The 23149-nt window shown below is 42.8% G+C and overlaps 1 protein-coding gene and 1 long non-coding RNA gene across 10 annotated transcripts in view; one reads left to right on the top strand and one right to left on the bottom strand.

The window, feature by feature from the left end:
- The window catches only part of nrm (neuromusculin), a 533882-nt gene that overhangs the window by 358120 nt on the left and 152613 nt on the right, over positions 1-23149 (top strand). For all 9 annotated transcript variants that reach the window (XM_033487004.2, XM_033487002.2, XM_033486998.2 and 6 more), the window contains exon 2: positions 21603-21792. In XM_033487004.2, the coding sequence (XP_033342895.2) occupies positions 21603-21792 (190 nt within the window). The remainder of the gene's footprint in view (positions 1-21602; positions 21793-23149) is intronic.
- Positions 1-23149, bottom strand: part of LOC143258837 (uncharacterized) — a 165110-nt gene that overhangs the window by 116899 nt on the left and 25062 nt on the right. The window lies entirely within an intron of this gene.

Genomic DNA, 23149 nt, shown 5'->3' with positions numbered 1-23149 from the left:
ATATAAAGACGCGAATCGAGAAATAGAGTAATTTCTCTCGGAAATGCCAAATTTCGGGATGCTGTGAATTTCCCTGGGCTAGTCCTGCGCCTGTGTAGTTTACTGTGTGTGATGCTGCACGCGACGCGAAATCTTGGAAGGCAACATAAAGTGGTAAGTTTGGGGCTACGAATTGCCTTCGAATCGTGTCATGTGGCCTCCGAATTGCCTTCGAATCGTAGCAAGTGGCTTCCGAATTTCCTCCGAATTGTGTTCGAATTGTCTTTGAGTCGTAGCATGTGGCCTCCTAATTGCCTCTGAATTGCCTCTGAATTGTCTTTGAATTGCCATCGAATTGCCTTCGAATAGTGTTATGGGACTCTAAATTACCTTCGAATTGCCTTCGAATAGTGTTATGTGGACTCTAAATGACCTTCGAATTGCCTTCGAATCGTGTCATGTGCCCTCCGAATTGTCTTCGAATCGTGGCATGTGGCCTTCGAAAAAACTGCTGCGGAAAACAGCACGTCTGCGTCCACGCCGCAAAGAGATCGTCGCGTTAATTAAATTAATAAAATTAGTTCCCAAATTAAAAGAAGAAAATGCGATCATAACTAGATAAGAAACTGCTCTCCCAGGATCGCGAGAATTTCGTTACTTCGAAAAATAAAGTCTGGTCGCGCGCCGCATCCGGTAATATCTGCGCCATTAAGGGGGGTCTGAGTAGACGGCAAGTTCCGCGGTCTATTAACATTTAATTGTGCCAATCGCCTTGACAAGTACAACCGTCGATAAACTTGTTAGCAAATAGGTATCAGCCAGCAATCTCCTAACTGCGTGGGGCCGCTCGAAATTTCCCGCAAATAGAAGCGGTCTCATTGCGGGGGGTGGGTGCGCACCTGTTTCGACCCCCGGACTCGTTGCATTGCCGATAGATCCCCGCGCGCTCCCATCGTGCCTCGCGCGATACCGTTTCAATTATTTTCTTCTTCCACGTTTCGGCCGGAATTTTCTTTCGAGCACGATAACGCTCGTCCGGCGCGGATACGGTTTTAATGCGATTACGGGGGCCCCGGCGAATGCGATATCGCGTCGGCTTCGAAATTAATTGGGTGCGGTCGCTGAATACGTTGTTACAAGTTTTCGACGGTGTTCCAGCCCTCCCCCCTCCCCCTGTTCCAAGCACACCTCTCTGTCAATCGCGTTGGCTCGATTTCGTTCGTTCGTTTCTCCCGTCTGCCGTTCGCACGAATTCATTTCGTTTCCGGCGAATATTCGTTTAACCCTTTAATACAGCGGCCCACAACGCGGGGCGTCGCTGTGCGACGATTTCGAACACTTCGAAAGGCAATCGGGAAATGGTTGTCGGCAACGGTTGTCGGCAACAGAGTCGAACGTTGTTCGAATTAATACTTATCTGAACTAATTAGCGGGATGAATTCTTCTCGGTCGAGCATTTTTGTTCGAGCACCGATTATATTCATGGTTCGTAACAAATTGTTCTATGTGTTTGTTCGAATAATTCTTCGTTATAATTCTTCGTCGAATAAATAATTCCTCGTGTTTTGTTCGTCAAGAATTAACGCGGAAGAAATTATTCGACAGAAAACAGTATATATGGGAAAACAGTGTATTCTATAAGTTTTATTCGAGTCAATTGTTTTTATTCGTATAACAAGTATCTTCTTATTCGTAAGAATTTTTAGGATTACTAGAACTTCTACATTAATGAACTAGAGTTGAATACTAATGAACTATAATTACTAGAACTATATATACCAACGAATTAAATGAATTGAATGCTAACGAATGAAAATTATTAAAGCATTCTACACCAATACCAAATGAACGATTCTACAGAAAATATATATGAAGTAACATTTACGAACGATCTCTCGTTGCTTTTTCGATCACGATTTCTATGAGTATAACAGGCTCTTCGCTAAGAAGATGACGCACGAGCATCAAGCAGCTCGTCCATTAATATGTGAGCGGATTGTTGCAACGGGATCAAAGAAGCGCCGGGATGTCCCTGTCTCACGGATTTCGAACAAAAACTCGTGTCGGCGTAACACATCCAGTGAATGATCAAACTGCCGCTGACCCAAATAGTTTCTATATCTCAGGCTACGAAAACGTGCCAAGCGGTGCATTATGCATTGCCGGAATTATTCACGGGACAGAGCGCGCGGGCCGCGAGTTTTCGCAACGGACAATAAACAATCGGGCAAAGAAAAACGGCGCCGCATTTATTTCGGATCGTAGTAGGCGGCGGTGCGATTAACGGAACGCGGTAGCACGAACGACTTATTAACGGGATGAGAATGATCGAGCGGAACAGCATGGCGACGATCGTTTGTTTCTTGCGGAACCCGCGAAAACAGAAAATTACCGCTTCCAATGAATTATTGTTACAAATTGCGGCGCGGAAATTTTGCTGGGAATCGTTCGCCCGAAACGGTGCCACGTATTCGTCGGTGTTTCCGATTTATGCGAACCGGAGAATACAGTCATTTCTCCCGGAAATGTCCAGAGCTCGGAATTGAAAGCGGCAGATCCGAGAATACTAAGCGGCGACTTTTTATAGAAACGATAACTTAAGTTTTTCATTTCTAACTTTTTGCCACGATACGAAGGAAATTCGAATGCCTCGAGTGCCTTCGTCGATCCTTGGCATCGACGTAGCAACGAATTACGTACATAGGCGTAGGACTAGCACAACGAAATTCACAGCAACCCGAAGTTCGGCATTTCCGGGAGAAATATGACTGTGTCAGTCGTCGTAAGGAAAATGAGACGCGTTATGTTTCGCAAGGCACGTCGAAATACGGTTTCCGAGCGGCCAGACGGCCATTCGAAGCGTTCTATTCGCACAATGCCCGGCGATGATGCCACGCAACGACGCTAATGCGATTCAATGAAACGTTTCGCAGTCTTCTCGACTCGTCGAGTCGACGCCCCTCCCGCCGTGCAAACGGAGACCCGGCGCTTGATAACGCCGTGGAATCTGCGTTTTCTCTTGTAAAAATCATCCTTAATGTTTTCCGCTCGGAGCTCCTCGGCTTCCGGCTGGTTAACTCTCGCCGGGGATTCTACGTTCCCCGTCAGAAATTCAAGTAATCCCGGCGAATAGGAAATCTTTCTGCCCAGCCAGAGAAGACGAAGACGCTTTGTGAACAATTTGCTTTATTCCGGATTAAAAATAGTACGGGGTCACTCCGCGAGCTGCATCCTCGCCGAGGCGAGACGAGGCGAAGCCAGGATTGTCGAAGGATGTTTGTAGCGGGACTTCGCGGCCATTGTGCCGCCCCGGCGGCCTTTCACCGAAACGAAGAACTGTCTTTTAATTTGTTTGCTGTAAAAGGAGCTCCCGGACGACTTTCACAGAACCATTCGCGACTTGCCGGATTCAGATTTTCAATGCTGTATTGTGCGCCCCTCTTTTTATCTTTGTTTCTGTGCTCGCCCCCTTTGCCGGTGCGTTCGATTCTAGCGCGAATTTCGTTGCATCCCTTGCAGCAGTTAAATGAATTGTGAATTAAACGAATCGCGAGCGCCGTATCGAATCGATAATTCGATTATCGAGACTCTCTATGAACCGAACCTCTCTCTATGAACTTCTCACTCGAGAGAAACGACAGTCCTTTCGCAGATCGTACTCGTCCTCTCGCGGAAGAATTCCGCTTGCCCGCAATTTGTTTGCAGCAGATTTCGTACGAAATGAAAGAAAAACTGTATGTCATTTTACGAATCGTTGTCGAAGATTATTCGATTATTTTTTATTCTAGCGAAATTTGCATTGTTCGCATTGTGTCACGATTATTCGAGCCTCGCGGCTCGTTTTTATAATTGTTGACAATCGATAACTATAATAATGAACCGCAAGGCTCGAATAATGGACAATTTGGGAAGAGGAGACACGATTATTCGAGCTTTGCGGCTCGTTTTTATAGTTCTTGACAATCGATAACTATAATAATGATTCGCAAGGCTCGAATAATTGTATCCCCTCTTTCCAAATTGTCCACTTTCGAGCGCAATCCGAGGGCCAATTAGGGAGAATTCTCCATAATTTACTGTACCTTCTAAACATTTGTAATCATGAACCGCAATTTTGTACGCAATCTGAGGGAAATTTTAAGGACAATTATGGAGAATTTATTGCACCTTCTCTAAACCCGAAACGTTTGCGATCCGCTCGCGGAACGACAAATTTCTGCTGCGCGAATACACAAATTTCACGGTTAAATAATTGCCAACGCGTCTTCTTTCGACTGTCGAACTTCTCGAACGGTTTTTCGTCGTCTGCCACCAATTTGCAAATTGCGTTGCCGCGTGCGATCGCGACGGCACGGCACTGGGCCACGTTACATCGCATCGATCGCGACCGCGTGCAACATGTCCCCGCGACCGCATTATCAGCCCCTCGATAATTATTTTAACAAGTATTAATTATTCGATGCTAAACGCGTGTCCCGGTCGAAACGCTCGGCGAATCGAAAGTGGATAATATTTCAAGTTGACACGCGAGAGCTCCACTCCCGGAACAGAGAGACAATAACGTGGAGGAGGATCGGTAACAAACGTTAGTTGAACGTCGATATCGCTCTGGTTTGTTTCTTTTTTTTTTACATCGTTCGGTGAACAAGCTATTCGATGGGTTATCTTGTCCCCAATTTGACCGAAGATAACGAGTACGGCGCGTCGCGTAACATCCGCGCCGGTGCAAATGGAAACAGTCGGAGACAATATTGAAAAATTAGAAGGAAAAAAATAACATCGTTCTCGATTTTCATTTCGCATGAAATGCATGCCGAATCCCAGCGCGTCACGAACGCGCGCGCGTCCAAGGAATTCATTTTCTTTTTCCCTTCTTCTTTTTCTTTTCGTTTGAACCGTTTCAACCTGCAAATTAATATCGGCCGTTCCGCTGTTCGACGGACAGCGGCGGAATAAAAAATTCGTTACGAGTCGTTTGCAAAGGTCGAAGCCGGGAGCCGAGGTAATAATAATGCTCCAGAGTTATTAATGTATCAACACGAAGACAATCGTCGCCCGTTCCTATTGGTCGGCGGGGATTCATTATTTGTTTTCAATTTGCCCGGCTTAATTGGCGCAAACAAGATTCCTTTGCGCATTTAGAAACGCGCGCGGACTTCCTCCCATTTTACGCTTCCGCTTTGTATTTATTCCGCGAGCATTGGCCACGATACTCGACGCTCTCCGGGACACGTCGATATTAATTGTCGCGTTATCGATCTTCGCGTTATTTCGCATCCTACGGTTACATTGAAATTAATTGTCGCGTCGTCGATCTTCCGGCCGCCGTTCTTAATTAATTAAAAGTTCGCGCGCGACGATACTGGCCGGGGGTGCCGCGCGAAAACGGTTTCGGCTCGATCGGTTTCTTCTGAATTTTTAGACCGCCGATGGCCACTCTTTGCGGAGGATTGTTTCAAGCCGGCTCGTTAAAATATCCCCGCGGATTGTTATCTCGCGCCGCGACTTCGAATTAAGTCTCGATCTTTCGGGAAAATTAGCTCGAGAGCTTCGTTCTCGCGATAATGGTTGTTTTCGATACTAGCAGAATTTTATTTTCAGCCTTTCGGAAAGTCATTTCGTTCCTTCGCAAAAAGAATAACGGAGCGTTTTCTTTTTTAACGTTTGAAGGGAATATCGTTTGAAGATTTATCGTTCTGTAACGAAAATTTTAAGATTGTAAATCAGGATCCTCCGTCAAGGGTCAATGCAATTCGAGCAGATTTCTGCATCGCAGAATGCACAAATGACGCTGAAATTTCGTCGATTATTTTTTTTATCAAAGTAATGATCACTTTATCTAAAAATAACGCTAGAATGAACAAGCCTCGACGTTTTCGTAAGCTTTCGAATATCAAAGGTCAACAATTGAATGGAAACCGCGATTGCTGTTACTTGTACGTCATAAATTATCAATATTAAGCATGTAAGAAATGATCAGATTCATTTTTAGAAGATTGATAGATTTTATTAAAAATACCACAGTATCTGGGGCGTCCGCAGTAATGCCCACACTCAGCCTAGTCAGAAAATAAGATACAGGACTTCGAGTGCCTCTATTTATAATAATCGATTAAACGGAAACAGATCGTAAATTGCGACACGTTTCAAAATTGGGACAACCACTTTATCGTAAAAAGGTATTAAAAAAAAAAAATCGAATCAATTCATGCGTCGAATTTCGCTCGTAGAAAGATAAATTGAATCCGCGAGAGAATTAAATCGGCGTTTCATACGGTTGTTACTTTGATAAAATACCGCAGTATTTGGGCCGTTCGCGGTAATGCCCACACTCGCCCTGAGAAAGAAAAACGTCGCGACGACGCGGTGGAACGGGGATTAAACGACGCGCGACGCATTCACGCCGGAAGAGCGTGCGTCCATTTACAGGGGGAAACGTTAGTCTGTGCGGAAACGTTAGTTAATACCGCGGTTCATCCGTCATTTCGACGCTTCATCATCCGCGTTTTATTCCGCGTCTGAACGAGCTCGACGCTCGCGCGCGCTCTCTCTCCCCCGTCATCGGTTCTTATGCTAATGCGACCGCAATTTGTATAATTCCGAAATGGGTTAAGCACGCAGGATGTCGTAGTATCGAGGTCGATAAGTTTTTCTTGGCCCCGTGATAGGACGTCGTTATCCGCAGGTGCTCCCGAGCGACGCTCGTTTCTCGCCGCCGCAGTTTACTTTACATTTTAATGTCCGATTCATCCCCCGGCCGCGCGGCACCCCTCGCGCGCCCCGGCAGCCCGTCGGCACCCTCCGGTGACGTCGATCTTCCAAAACGCTTCTAATTTCATGGGTCCTCCGGAACGCGCGTCCCTGTCCCCTTATTTATCGGCTGATAAAGAGCCTCTCGATCGGACGTCATCTTCACATCGGAAATCGATCGGTCGCTGTGCACCCTCCGACCCCCTTCGCCCCTCGCGCGCCTCTCCACCCACCTCGAAACCGTAGACAAAGGAGAGCGGGCGGCTTCATGGTGGCTTCACGCTATGGTCTGGGAAAGGATCGAGTACGTGGTCGAAGGGAACTCGAACGCGTTACACGATCGAACAATTTCGAGCGGTTGCAATTGCCGAAACTATTTAGGAAACAAAGGCGTCGATTGGCGAATGTCTTTTTGGACGGGTGACCCGCCCGGTCGCGTATGCGATCAAATCGTTGCTCTTAATTCGGGGAAACGATGAAGTTGCCAGTGCAACGTCACGATATCGATCTCCGCGACGTTGCGCACGCTTCGCGTTTATTTCTGCTGATTTTAGTTTCGGCTGAAAGCAACGAACACGTGCGCGTTCTTTAAGCGGATTAACGCAGATTTTATGGATTTATCGCGGGTTCGTTGGATCGTTGGATAGAACTGTGCGCGTTTGTAGTAGTTTGTTGTTCAATTTATTACATTGTAACAGGCTCTAGTTGTAGCTTGACCGATGCACAGTGATGTCTCCCTTACCGACGCACTGATTGTCCACTAAATTGGATAATTTGGGAAGAGGAGATACGATTGTTCGAGCCTTGTGGCTCGTTCTTTTATGGTTATCGATTGTCAAGAACTATAAAAGCGAGCTGCAAGGCTCAAATAATCGTATCTCCTCTTCCCAAATTATCCAAATTCAGTGGACAATCTGTGCGTCAATTAGGGAGACATCACTGTAGAAGTTTGTCCATCTGGGAAATAATTGCCAACAGCAATGCCAACGAAACGTAATAATTTAGTTAATAATTTAGGAAAAGCTTTTACAATCTGAGCGTCAATTAGGGAGACATTACTGTAGAAGTTCGTCCATCTGGGAAACAGCAATGCCAACAGCAATGTCAATGAAACGTAATAATTTATTTAATAATTGCCAATAGCAATGCCAACGAAACGTTATAATTTAGTTAATAATTTAGGAGAAGCTTTTACAATCTGAGCGTCAATTAGGGAGATATTATTGCAGAAGTTGGTCCATCCAGAAAACAATTACCAACAGCAATGCCAACGAAACGTAATAATTTAGTTAATAATTTAGGAAAAGCTTTTCTAACTCGGTAAGCGTACATCGAATTATTTTGTTCTAATTTTGATAAGAGATACAAACAAAAGTAAACGAATAGGAATAAGTTTCTATTAAAAAGATATTCACGATAAAGAAATCCTGAAAAAATTGCATGTATTTCGTGTTCGTATCGTCTTCTATTAAATTGATTGAAATTCCGAGGGAAAATGTGCGCGACATTTTTACTATAACGACGCGATTATGCTCGTGCCTGATTCGATTGCACGCAGCACACACACACACGTGCGTTGTGTTTCCAGTAAACTCTATCGCAGGTTGCGTAACTCGGAGGATCGTATTCTTCGAATAGGTGAAAAATATTTTCCACGATGGTCACGGTACATATTCGTTGAAATTGGAAACCGGAAGAAACTTATAACTCGCCGGTTGTAGACTTGGAAATGCATCCTCGGTTGAATTAAATATAAACACGTGTGGAGGGGGGGGGGTGGACGGGGGTGGAGGCACAACAGTATGCCGCGCACAACAGTTCTTGCGCGTGCCTTGTTTTGAAATATAATATTCGTTTAGACAAAAAAACACCGGCCGAAACGTTCCACTGGCTGCGCAAACACGCATTGTTTACCGCGGCGTAGATTCAAACTTTTTCCAAGAAAAACGTTCCGCGAGGCGAAAACAGTTTAATCCGAAAAATATCAAAAGAGAAACACCGATGGCCTGTAACAACCTGAACGAGAATTTCTAATTGTTTCTATTTGGAAAACAACTTCGATTTGCAAATTAAAGATTTCTTTCTTTCTTTTTTTTTTAGAACGAATTTAAAAATTTGTCTTCGCTGGAATCACAATTTAGGTAGTCGATGATCGCTATCGTTTTGCGCGCGACGAGTATACTCGTCGCGGAGAAATGGCAGCATTTTGTGTCACGACGAGTATACTCGAGTATACTATACAAGTATACAAATCACAATTTAGGTAGTCGATGATCGCTATTTTTTGCGCGCGACGAGTATACTCGTCGCGGAGAAATGGCAACATTTTGTGTCACGACGAGTATACTCAAGTATACTATACGAGTATACTAATCACAATTTAAGTAGCCGATGATCGCTATTTTTTTGCGCGCGACGAGTATACTCGTCGCGGAGAAATGGCAGCATTTTGTGTCACGACAAGTATATATATACGAGTATACTAATCACAATTTAGGTAGTCGATGATCGCTATTCTTTTACGCGCGACGAGTATACTTGTCATGGAGAAATAGCAACATTTTGTGTCACGACGAGTATACTCGTCGCGGCCAAAAAAATAGCGATCATAGGCTACTCAAATTGTGATTAGTATACTCGAATAGTATACTCGAGTATACTCGTGACAGAAAATGCTGCCACTTCTCAACGACGAGTATACTCGTCGAACACAGCTAACTGATTAATTAATTGATATCTTTCAGGCACGTTTACGATTTCATCGAACACGATTTCCCAAAGAATCTAATCGAAGCGAATGTTAATACGATGAAAACGAAGTCGACAAAATATTTTTCAATCATGCTTCGAACCATTAACGCCGCTCAATCGCACGAAGGAACAGTCTGGTATCGTTACTTCCGAAAATTCCAGCCGCATTACCGGCTCTCCACGTCCAAACGACTGCAGAACTCGAACAACAAGTTGCAAATTGGCGAAAATGACTGCACCTTGATGCAGTTCGTGAACTACTATTGTTTTCTCTGTGAAAGTAGCACGGTACTGTGCAGCATAGTAAAAGCACATAGATCGTGCCGAGTGCCGGAGTTATTTGAGAACTGTTCAACGTTTCGTGAAATAACAGCGACGTGAAAAATATACAGCGACAAATAATTGATAGACTTATAATGACTTTTACAATATTAGCGACGTTTAAGCAGAACGTCTCGACAAAGCACAGTATTTCTACATTTCTATATTAAAAATGATAGGACAAAATAGAAATACACAAGTATAGTATTTCTTCTGTTTTCGTATAAATCTCGGTAAAAATGTAAATGTTGCCACTGCACTAATCTCCGACATAAATCAAATGTTAACAATAATTCTACTTTTCTATAAAAACCTGTTTAAAAACAATTGCTCCCTAATTGGGAGCTATAGACAGCATCCTTGTTTTGCTTCTTTTACTATAAATTATAGCCTTTCAAATTATTAAAAAAAAACAGACAATAGAGAATGTTAAAAGGCCCGTAAAATTTGTTTCCGCATTTTTCGAAGCCGTTAAAGGCTTGATTAATTTCATCGCTATTATCTGCAGCTATCGTAAAATTTACGATATATTAGACCGTAATTGTTCGCAGAACTCTCTCTCTCTCTCTCTCCTCTCTCTCTCCTCTCTCTCTCTCATTTTGTAGAATATAAAATTTCGTCGGCAGATTCGTATGCCGAAAATTTCGACTCCCGCGCGACAAGAAACTTCGTCATTTATCGAACCTCGTGCCGCCGGTAAAACATTGTAATGACTGGGCAGAAGCGAATTCGTTTTTGACCGTAGCCCATTAACTCTGCGGACATGTTTAAACCACTGACAGTGAAGCATGCAGTCGTAGGAACGGGGCAGGCAGAACCAGCCGGAACGGAGTTCGGGCAGAAATTTTTTGAATAGAACTCGCTTTCGAAAGCTGCAGCCGCAGCTTTTCGTAATTAACTTATTTCGGGACTAATCGTTAATCGCAACGATCGATTCAAATATTTATATATAATTTCTTTCGATTGTTACTCGCGATCGACAACTAAAATAGGAATTTCGTTCTCATCGATCGTTCGATCGACATCAAAACTGTTAATCGATTCGACGGTTAACGATTAAACGATAGATTCGGCAATTTCGACGGTAGGTAAGTATGAAAGGACGTGATTGGACATTGTGCGGGCAAAAAGAAACGGCTAGGAATTGAAAAGCAAATTTCTTTTTTTTTTACCGCAACGACGCGACGCATAACCCGGTTAAAATAGATTCGCGGCTGAATAATTCAGGCCGTGTGAATCCGGTTCCGTTATTATTGCAAAATTCGAAAAAGATCAGTTAAAATTCCAGTCGAGGATTGGCAGTAATCGAAATTTTCAGTCCATGCGAGCCACGTACGTGGCATAATTTTCCCGCGGGGCGTGGAGCCCTTGTAAAATCGACCAACCCGAATGCTTAGGTAAAACGGAGTGGTTGGGCTATCGACGCCGCTGAGATTGCGCCGAAAAATTTCGAAAACGACTGAACTTTCCTCCCCCGAGTGTCCCGGCGTCTCTCCGTGGGACCAAATAGCATTCGCGAAAACAGACGATTCCGCGTAATCGAAGAATTTCTGGCACGCGCGTCCCCTTTGATTTTCCCCCCGCCGAACGAAATGGAAACTGCATTCGGAACAGACGAAATCATCCGAAAACATCGAACGGCTCTCGGTGGAAACACTTATCCGCTGTTTCGTGTCCCCTCTAGCGCTCTGATAAATTGTCAAACAGCGAGAGAAAAACGTTTGACGAACTGTCCGGAACGGTGCATCGAATTCGGAGAATTTTCTCTGCTCAATTAACCGGTTTTTACGCGTTCAGAAGGAAAATGACGAAACAGAAAACTAAAGACATTGGAAGAATAATTGTTAGAATTATATTATAACTGTAATATTGAGAATAATTGTTACGATAATATTATTACTGTAATATTGAGAATATTAATTATAATAATATTACAGTAATAATATTATTACTATAATATTGAGAATATTAATTATAATAATATTATTACTGTAATATTGAGAATATTAATTATAATAATATTACAGTAATAATATTATTACTATAATATTGAGAATATTAATTATAATAATATTATTACTGTAATATTGAGAATATTAATTATAATAATATTATTACTGTAATATTGAGAATACTTATTGCAATAATATTATTACAGTAACATTAAGAATACTTATACCAATCACCATTTTGGGAGGGGCATTTTCATCCAATTTATATTCCTCGCAATTAACTCCGCAGTTTTTATTCAGCGCAGAGATCCGTCTAGCCATAAACGACTTAAAATTTGTCCCTTTGAAACCGGCGGCTCGATCGGGACGTTTATTTCCAACTTCCATGAGAATTGGACCATTAATCGAAGAAGTCTTTGCCGGCGCCGATATGTGTCTTCTACAAACGACTTCCTGATTGCCGCGCGGCCTATCCGGCCACGCCTAGCAAAACGTTGCCCGGCGCTCGATTTCATATCAGGGTCACACGAACTTGTTGTAAAGTTCGCAATCATAAAGTAAACGGACGTGCAAATTTGAGAGACGAATGCCTGTCCGAGGCGGAGCTACGTCGAAGATAAACCCCGTCGGCAAGCAGTTTTGTAACGACTTCCACGGATTTTATGGATCTTGTCGAAGTATAAAATAGCCAGGATATTACGGAAGTTGGTTTATACGATATGTTTGTATCGAAATTCAGTCCTCTGTTCCGACTGTGTCGCGTGTACGCTTCGGTCGACATAATTAAAATGCCTTAATATATTATTACGATAAAAATACTTAACAATACCATCTACATTTTCTACAATTAATTTTCACTTTATACCAACGATTATTAACCTCGTTAGCTCGCACATTCGTTCACATTTTTAACATTTTATTCGACATAAATTTGAACGTAAAAATCCTGAGACGAACTTTGTGAATGCAAATGAACGGAATTTCTGAAAATTCGGGAACGATGTAAAAATGTTTAACGGCGCCCTGGACTCGCCATTCGAGCGCGAAGGGTTAATTGATTCTATAAATACATAATTGATATTTAAAATGTATATTCTACAATATAATCCTGAAATATTCGATTGAAATAAATATTGTCTTGGCCACGTGATTTCGATTCGAAGGCAATTCGGAGGCCACATGATTTCGATTCGAAGGCAATTCCGAGGCAACATGCTATGATTCGAAGGCAATTTGGATTATATGCCATGATTCGAAGGCAATTTGGACCGTATGCCATGATTCGAAGGCAATTCGGAGGCCACGTGACACGACTCGAAGGCAATTCGGAGGCCACGTGACACGATTCGAAGGCAATTCGAAGGCCATAAGACGATTCGAAGGCAATTCAGAGGCCACTTGACACGATTCGAAGGTAATTCGGAGGCCACGTGACACGATTGGAAGGCAATTCGGAGGCCACATGATTTCGATTCGAAGGCATTTCGAGACCACATGATTTCGATAATATTGAAATGAATAACTTTAAAAGAGGAGATACGATTATTCGAGCCTTGCAGCTCGTTTTCATAACTGTTGAAAATCGGTAACTATAAAAACGAATTGCAAGGCTCGAATTCGCAAGGCTCCTCTTCCGAAATTTTCCGAAATTTTTGTGGACAATCTGAACATCGATTAGGGAGACATTACCGTATCTTGGACAAACTATCTTCGCATTATATCTTTTTCGGGGCGCGGCTAGCTATGACGGATCATCTAATTTCCTATTACCTTAGCCGGCGGCCCGCGTCCGCGCCGGTAACGCGCGCATTCCTCGGTGCAATTTACATGTTGATGCAAAAAGTTTCGTTGAAAATTGGTTCTCCCGCTGGCTGAATCTAAGCGACGACGGAGCACGCGCTATTCCTGATCTCTCGATGGGCCGAGACACCGGAATACGTAATCCGGCCGCGCCGACAGAAACGAAGCCGGCCGACGCGGATCATAATAAATACGTCGCGTTTCGTTAATACATACATACGTACATACATACATACATATACGTCCCGGTGCATTCGCAGATTGAAACTGTCCGCGGTCGTAACGGAAGCCGGGGCTCGAATGATCTCGCCGGGAATCAATTCGTTGCCCGCGATTCTCGCGTCGCCTCGTTGTTTATCTTTTTTGGACGAGCACCCCTTTCCCCCTCGCCCTCTACCCCGTCCGAGCCTCGTCGTTAACGCGTTGATCCTATGGATGAGATGTAAAACGGTGCTCGATCGACTTCATAATTGGAAAACTTTTAAGGGCCCTCTTTGTAAGATAATTCGCGGAGATCGATTACCTGCTCGTTTTTTTTAATTGGCTCGGGCACGCGCGATGCGCGCTGGAAAAATATCGTTAAGCCGAACGCGATAAAGCGGTCTTCTTATTTAGACACGAGAACAGGCGCAAATTGAGCTGGCTTGTATCACTGGATCGCGGATTTTTTCTCTACGAGTACGCCTTCTATCGTTCGCCGTCAATTAACAGATCTTTGGTTACAAATTTTCGGCATTTTAAAACGCTTCTTTAGATGATCGATTCGATATTTATTTATATAATATATATTTTATGTACTTTACATATATTTTATATGTTTTATATATTTTATATGTTTTATATGTTTTATGTATTTTATATAATTTATATATTTTATATATTTTATATATTTTATATATTTTATATATTTTATATATTTTATATATTTTATATATTTTATATATTTTATATATTTTATATATTTTATACATTTTATATATTTTATATATTTTATATATTTTATATATTTTATACATTTTATACATTTTATATAGTTTATATATTTTATATATTTATACATATACATTATTCGACAAATAAATCTATCGTCTCCGCGGGAAATAATATTCTCCGTGAAACATTATTTCAGCGTGTGTCCTAACGAATTGCCACCGCCCATGCCGTTTTCGCTGCTTTACGCACGCAGGAATCGATATCGGACCAGATAGATATCAGTTCTAATCTGAATCCTCGAGTCACGTTCCCGGCTCACGACTACCTCCGTCCCGGCGGCTGTATAATCGAAGGCATAAAAATTTATCAAAGCCGTGGAGCTGTTCCGCGAGCAGCGTTGCATACGCAATTGGCAAAATGAGAGAGCTACTTATTCGGTCGGCGAATGCGTTTAAAACTCGCCGGCCCGTGTTCGGGCACGTTGTACGTCGGGTTCGTACGTCGCGCGTTTTACCATAATTAGTAGCGCATGGTTAATCGATTACTCGCCGGATAGTTAACCGTTCAAATCGGCAAATTAATTTACTCGAACGATCCAGCCGATTATTAATCCGCTCGGCTCCGATCGATCGATGATCTGAAACTTAACGCGCCTGTGTCGAAACCGGAAACGAGCCGAGCTCGATTTTCATTGAAATTGTTATGCGATATTATATTGAGTTTTTGCCGGGGGAAAATAAACGATCGATTCGAAGATACCGCTGCCGATAGCATGATCATCCATCGATCGTTTTTTTCAGACAATGTTTGCGCGTATCGAACGAATTTCGCGAATTAATACGATATTAAATATTATCGATTTATTTGCCACTGTTGTTTTAAAGATATTGGTGATACGTATTAATTTAAAATATTAGAGGTATATATTAATTGAAAATATTGGTGATATTTATAAATTTAACATATCAATAATGTATGTATATTAATCGAAAATATTGGTTTTAAACGCTGATTTTAAATATTATTAATGTACACGCCTAGCGATAAAAGTTAATAAATCTTACATATTATGAACATATCTTATCGAATTAAAAGTACATATTACAGTGAAGCATGTAACACGTCGTCAACACAGTGCAGTATTATCTTATTCGGTAGACAAATAGAAAATTAATGAAAATGGAAGAAGATAGAAAAAAACGACTAATAATAAAATAAAAATAAAATTAATATTTTCAACGATACGCGATACAAATCGAGAAAGAAAAAACGTGATTAACCTTAACTATCGTCGGTGAATGTGCATAATTTCGTGTACAATCGGTTCTCTAGGACCGGCACGGCTAATTCCCGTAAAAGAATGTCCGCGTTTCCTCGGCAAAGTGTCTGGGACGGAATTGAAGGCATCAAAGCACGTCGTAGAAATTCGTTTCATCAAAGAGCACGAACTGTTGCCCCGGGAAGGTATAAACGAGTTATCTAGCCACAGGAGAGTAGACTTCTGCGAGTTGGTAGACGCTGTTAAAGTGGCTTTTCGGCCCGGCGTGTCCGGTAGTTCGTTCTACTCGTGAAAGTATCTTTCGATTATTCTCTTAGGCGAACGCGCGGACCGTTAACAATTTATCAGGAAAATGAAGTAACGGTAACTGTTTCAATTTTACGCTACATTTAATGGGCCGGCCGTTTCTTGCAGTCTCCAAGACAGACCCTATCACGTTTCCGGCTCTTTAACGTCACGATTCTGTAACGTTCCATAATTTATTTCAACCTCCTTCTCTTGAAATATGATTCTATGCTTCATCGAAGTTCGTCGAGATCACTGATAATCCACGTTGCTTTTTCTTTCTCGAATTTCGCCTTTGCATTCATTCGAGTCTCAAACGACTATTATATTCTGCCCGATTCTCTTTAACGCTAAACCTACCAAGCAGTAATACTAACTGGCATGCACTGCTTCGCAAAAGTGAGAAGACCGAATTTATTTGGAATTTGTAAAGTTTTTATTACAAAACTTGCTCCAATAATATATAGCTTATTCAAGCGTTTTCCACGAAAGAGTCTCGGAACTTTGCAGAATTGCGAAATAAGAAAGCGGTCACTTTGTGACCGCGGTAGGTTTAGTGTTAAAATAAAAAAGGAGCATCGTTGAAAACGGAATATTCATTTCACTGAGAATAATTTAATAATATAATATAAAAAATATAAAATAATATAATAATAATATAATAATTAATATAATATATATAATAATAATATAATAATTAATATAATATATATAATAATAATATAATAATTAATATAAAATATATAATAATAATATAATAATATAAAATAACGTAATAAGTAGTAATAACGTGTTCGACGGTAAAGGACGTGTCGCGATATCGTGTCTTTTTAAAGCGGATAACGGGCAACGAGACCGACGACGACCGTTCTACGTGTGTTAAGGAGTGTTAAACAACTATAATTTGGTGTCACGGGATACGACGACGGAAACCGTAACGCGAGACACCTCGACGTAATGCATTATTCACTACTCGAATATAATATTTGCGGTGTGATACGACTTTGGGATCCTGTTCCCCTCGAAGATAAGCGGACCTTTCCTCCCCATCACTTACCGTGCCCGAACCCTCGAACTTTAACAGATTTTCGCTCCCAACATATTCGCCGGGCGACCCTAACATATTCGCATAATACCGAGCACGACAGACGCATCGCTAATCCTTCTTGCCAGACGCGATTCTTCTCGGTCGAATAGAATAAACTTTTGAATTCTCTGTTCGTCTCGAGCCTGTAACACGTCAATTTTCTATCGAAATATTTTGCATCAGCGCCGAAAGGGTTAATAATGATGTCATTGAAACGCGCGAGCGGTCTCGATGACGATCCGAAGGCGACACGAGATGAGGTCGCTGTTAGACTGCAGATTTTTATGGCAAAGAAAAATTGGTAGATATTTATCTATGATATTATATTTTTATTTCTTTTTATATTTATAATATTATATTATGTTCATAGATATTATATTTGATCGAGCTGAAAATAATTCCATGGAATCGTCTACTTCTTGGGCAATTTTTATTTCTATTTATATATTATTGTACCGTATTTATATTTACATAATATATATAATATTTTTGTATATTTATATAATATTATATAATATTATACAGAGGGTCCCAAAAATGTCTCGCAATCCAAAAGTAGGGGATTCCTGAGGTGATTCGAAGCAACTCTTTCCTCAGCGGAAATGCGATCCGCGGCTTCGTTTACGAGTTATTAACGAAAAACCGTGACCAATCAGAGGTGAGATCATTTGGCGCGAGACGGCCGAGCCAATGAGCGGAACCGGAACTCCGTGCACTCGTTGGCTGGACCGCCGTGCGCCAGCCGAGCTCGCCTCTTATTGGTCAGTGTATTTCGTCAATAACTCGTAAACGAAGCCACGGAGAAAATTTTCGCAAAGGAAAAAGTTGCTTCAAATGACCTCAGGAACCTCCCATTTCCGGATTGCGAGACATTTTCGGGACACTCCGTATATTAGATATAAATATATTTTTGGTGTCTGTACAACTCGTTTTGCAAATCACCGTATCAGACAGTTAAAATCGAAGGGATTTTTCGCTTCTTCGTAATTACGCGATCGCGAAGATCGCGGAACGATCTATTTCGCCGGCGAACAAATATCACAAGCGATGGTGGCAAAGCTGGCATATAACACGCCGCGGAAACACGCGCGATTTATACGCGCGGGCATTGTGTTTTCTATAACGGAGTTTCGCCCGTTTCGCGCGTACCGCGTCATGAAAATTTTATCGGCTTTCGATACTCGGATAACTTACAACAAGCGAAAGCCACTGTCTGATTATTGTCTCCTTTGAGACAGCTTCTCGATTCAGCGGTGAACGGGATTTTTATGGGCGATGTGTTTATGCTGCCTCGTGGAAAGGATCGGCGGAGCAGTTGGCGCGACGCACGGAAAATTGAGGAAACGGATGAGGTGCATAAAACAGAATCCCGTGCAGGGAAATATGTTTTCAGAGGGGGGGGCCACGTAAACGAATATTCTATCTTTGCGCTTGTTTCGGCCCCCCCACTCCCCCCGCAAAAATCCAACGATAAATATAATCTTTCTTCGTTTCGACGGCGAAACGGCTGTTCGCGCGTTTCGATTCCTAAACCGATTTCAATCCTTCTGTTGGCCAACCGGGTAATCGCTGCTACGTTTACAGGGGAACCTCGTTTATCCGAACCTTGTCCATGCGAACGAATTAACCGGTTTACCGCGGATATACAAACTCCTGTGATTCAACGTTTATCATTCGATCCGCTGTCGAGAGTTTATTCTCGTTTATTCGACTGTGTATTAAAATTAATTGGAAATATTTATTTGAGATAATGATCCGAATGAATTCCTTATTCGAATAAATTCATTACTCGACGCCGACGAATAAAATTGTATTCGTCAGTCTTCATCATTCGTCCTCGTAATTCGAACAAAATTTCGCCCAACTCGAAAAGATAATTTTTACGAACGACGCGACAAGAATTATGAATCTCGAAGGAATTATAAAATAAGGAGAAAATCTCCGTGGACAGTTAAAATTTAATAATAACATAGATCGGTTTGTGTTATTATTAAATTATAATAATAATTATAGATCGGTCCTCTCCGCGGTTGTAAAATCGTAAAAGCTTTGGTTTCGTCCGCGCGAAGGGGTTAGAACGGAAGCTGTTTGTTTTTCTGGAAATTCGTTGGCCGCGTTAACGGAAAGTTTGCAGCAGTGACGAATGAAATTCCCTGTGTCACAGAAACCGCTAATAAATCACCTTAAGTCGTCAATTTCCAAGGCGGCGCTTCCAGTTTCGCGAAGTTCCGCGGGCGCCCGCGCGCTCTTGACTGCCGCGGAGTTTTCGCGAGAATTAACCAAGAATTATGCTCTTGTTTATCATAAGTTGTGACTGGGAAATTTACTGCCGCGTTCACAACATGGTATCAGGCGCGTGTACGTAGATTAGAGCGGACTCGGCTTTCATAGTTTACCTTTGCCACTAATTAATATTTAGATAACGGTAATAATCACGCGACAGTTGGGCGCGAAGAAAATGTACGTTCGCGGACGAACGGCAATTAGCTTTGATTTATTTCGGTTCGGCAGGTTCTCGTGCGCCGGGATCGTTTCCTTTAATCATCATGGCCAGGGGGAAGGGGAGGGGCAAAGAAATGCTGTTGGCAGGTGCAACAGATCGGCCGAAACACGAAATTAAAGTAACGTTGCATAGGCCGTTGTAAATATCGCGGCGCGATTTCGGATTAAAAGGGAAAACAAAAATCTGATGGCGCGCGCTGCGCTGCCGCGGCCGTGATTTATCATTTCATATCTCTGTAAAAAGCGCTATATTTATAGCTCTAGCGACGATACGAAAGAAATATTGAAACGCGGCCCGTGCTACGTCATTCTCGCGAAATGCTTTCTGGGTCATCGAGAGAATTGACACTCCATTCTGACGTTCCGGGAACGTGTTACATTTCGACTGTTGCCGGACGATCGACTGCGACCTGTTCGTTCTTGGCTCGATTCTAGCGAAAAGTCGGAATATTTTTTTTGTCCACGGCGAGTATACTTTCGTTAAAAATGTAACAGTTAATGAACTCGATATTAACGTCTTGCGTGTAAATTGAAAACGATCGTTGAAGATGAAAATGCCATCGCAGCTCGGGAAAGGTGTCTCGATTTTGGAGTTAGATTTTGCCTCCAGTGCAAACGGGTTAATTATAAAGTAATTAACACGACATACAAAATCAAACGCGATCGTAGCAACTCCGTTGCTGTCTTATCGCATCCTAATCTCTCGGATTATTTTCAAACACCGTGTTATTTGCTCGCTCGGGAAAAAAAAACCGTTCCGAATTCGCGACGAGTGCGCTGGTCGAACACAAAAACCAAAAAGCGAACTTCCGGAGACAAGCTAATAATTCTGCAGCTATTCCCATGCGATCGAGTGGAGAGCATTTAAATTATAGCAGTCTGTGCTACGTCGGATTTACAGGCGCGATAAATCCACGTCGGTAGCTCTTTATTTGTCTACTATAGCTTCGATTTCTCAGCGCGATGGTTTCAAAGCGAGCTCGTTCTTTTGTCCGCCTCCTATTTATATAACACAGCTCGATAAAATTATAGCACAGCAGGCTGAATGAAAATCGGCCAGCCTCGACACTCGATAATTCCGCGGAAGATCATCGTAGGACGATGACTGTTCCCTTGAATTAAAGCTCGAAACCTCTACTTTAAGCAAATGTTTGCGAATTGTAAGCTCGATAAAATTATAGCAGAACAGACTGAATGAAAATCGGCCAGCTTCGACTGTCAACAACTCCGCGGAAGATCATCGTAGGACGATGACTGTTCCCTTGAATTAAAGCTCGAAACTTCTACTTTAAGCTAATGTTTCTGAATTGTAAGCTCGATGCAATCCTCGCCACGGTAACCCTTTAAATACGAGACCATATCGTTTGTCATCTCGAAAATCGCCTGATTCGACTCTGTATAATTATCTTCGGAGATGACGTTCGCAGCCGAACGAGGTTCGATCCTTCTTCTCCTTCAATTCAGAGAGGAAAACGCGATTTTTCCCCGCCAAATTTGGCGAACTTTTCCGTGAAATTATCACAGAATTTTCGTCGTACGAAACGAACAACTTTCGGCGATTTTCGGGTCCGCATTTAGCAGCAGTCGGACAGCTTCCGTTTGCCAAAATTGCGAACACGTTCGCCCGTCGCATCCGCGTTTCGGAAAAATCTAACCGGGAGCAGGATCCCGTCGTTCCGAAATCGCGTTTCCATAATTGCTTCCTCGAAACAGACAACGTCCTCGGTTCGACCGTCTCGGCGAAGATCGGATCGAGGGTTCGGCAAGCCCGCGGAGAAATCGCGACCTATCCCCGTCTGCGAAACGGTCACGTTCGCGCGGGCACGGCGCATCGGGTAAAATGATTTCGTTCCGGCGGAACGTTATCCTTTCTGTAAACAAGCAAACAAACGAACGAACGAACGAACGAACGAACGCGAACGAACGGGGCGCAATTCACGGCGTTTGCGTACGTTTGTTTCAGGGAGCAACGAGCCGTGGCTGAAGAGCGAGAAACGGGCCGAGCTCGGCACAGAGGTGGAGCTGCCGTGCGTCCTGAAATCGCCGCAGTGCAACGGGCTGCACAGCATCAAATGGTATCGCGACGCAACTCGCATCATCATTTTCAGCGAGAAAGGCGGGACAACGCGCGGCAACGACGACATCGCCGCCAGGTAAACCATATAAAGCAACTTTTACCGTCATCGGTCTTCGCGACGACGCGACGCGACGACGACGACGCGACGCGATCGCTGTATTAAACGGCCCCAACGGCTGCCAACTGCAATTGATTCGCAGCCGGTCGCGCGACAAACCCTTCAACGGCGATTCATAGCATGCCGTCGTGTACTCGAAATCACTTCCGGCGAAACCGGCCGGCCAAAGTGCATACACACGGCGCACGGAACGCATTTAGATAAGCGCCGATAAGATTAACGGTGTAATTAGACTGCGGATCTTTGGTTCGCCAGCACGTGCGAATCGACGCCACTTTCGGTGTAACCAGCTTGTTAAACCTTCGCACTCGAGACTACAGTAATTTCCCCCGGAAATGCCAAATTTCGGGCTGCCGTGAATTTCCCCGTGCCCGGCCCTACGCCCACGTTATTTATTGCTACGTCGATGCTAAGGGTCGACGGAGTTCACGGAGGACAGCGCGAAACGGTCCGTTGGGTGTGACTCAGGTGAGAAAAATCACGGAGCTGCGAGGCACAGTAATGTCTCTCTAATTGACGCTTAGATTGGACAGTTTAAGAAGAGGAGATACGATTATTCGATCCTTGTGATTCATTTTTATAGTCACGAATCGTCAACAACTGTAAAAGCGAGCTCCAAGGCTCGAACAATCGTATCTCCTTTTCCGAAACTGTTCATCTTCGTGGCAAAATCTGAGCGTCAATTAGGGAGACATTACGTGTACATTTCTGGGAAAAATTACTGTATTGCAATTGCAGGCGATTCTTCTAGATGATTTCCATTCCCTTTGGTCCTTTGGAAGGTAAACGAATACTTGCAGAGCTTTCGTGCCGACTCCGTGATTCCCTGGTTCGCTCGCGAAAAGACCAGAGAGTTCTCATCTGCTTGCAGCAGGATAAGTGCTAATTGCTATAATTTAACGTCTTGCTTGGCTAGGGTAGATATAATCCAAAAAGCAAAATGCGAATGCAACTGTTACAAACGTTTGATACAACGTTTAAAGTCATTTCAAATTTCAGTCGAAACGTGATTATTGTTGCTCGAATATCTAACACATATTATTGTCAAATGCGATCACGAAATGTTATTACAGTAATGTCTCCCTAACCGACGCTCAGATTGTGCACAAAAATGGACAATTCGGGGAAAGGAGATACGATTGTTCGAGTCTTGCACCTCGTTTTTATAGTTGTTGAGAATCGGCGATTATAAAAACGAGGCGCAAGAGTCAAATTAATCGTATCTCCTCTTCCCAAATTGTCCATTTTTGTGGACAATCGGAGCGTCAATTAGAGAGACATTACTGTACTTATTCGTCGCACTAAAATCTGGCAC

Source organism: Megalopta genalis, chromosome 2 (genome assembly GCF_051020955.1).
Source record: "Megalopta genalis isolate 19385.01 chromosome 2, iyMegGena1_principal, whole genome shotgun sequence".
Lineage (NCBI taxonomy): Eukaryota > Metazoa > Arthropoda > Insecta > Hymenoptera > Halictidae > Megalopta > Megalopta genalis.
This window is presented reverse-complemented; position numbering and strand designations above follow the sequence as displayed.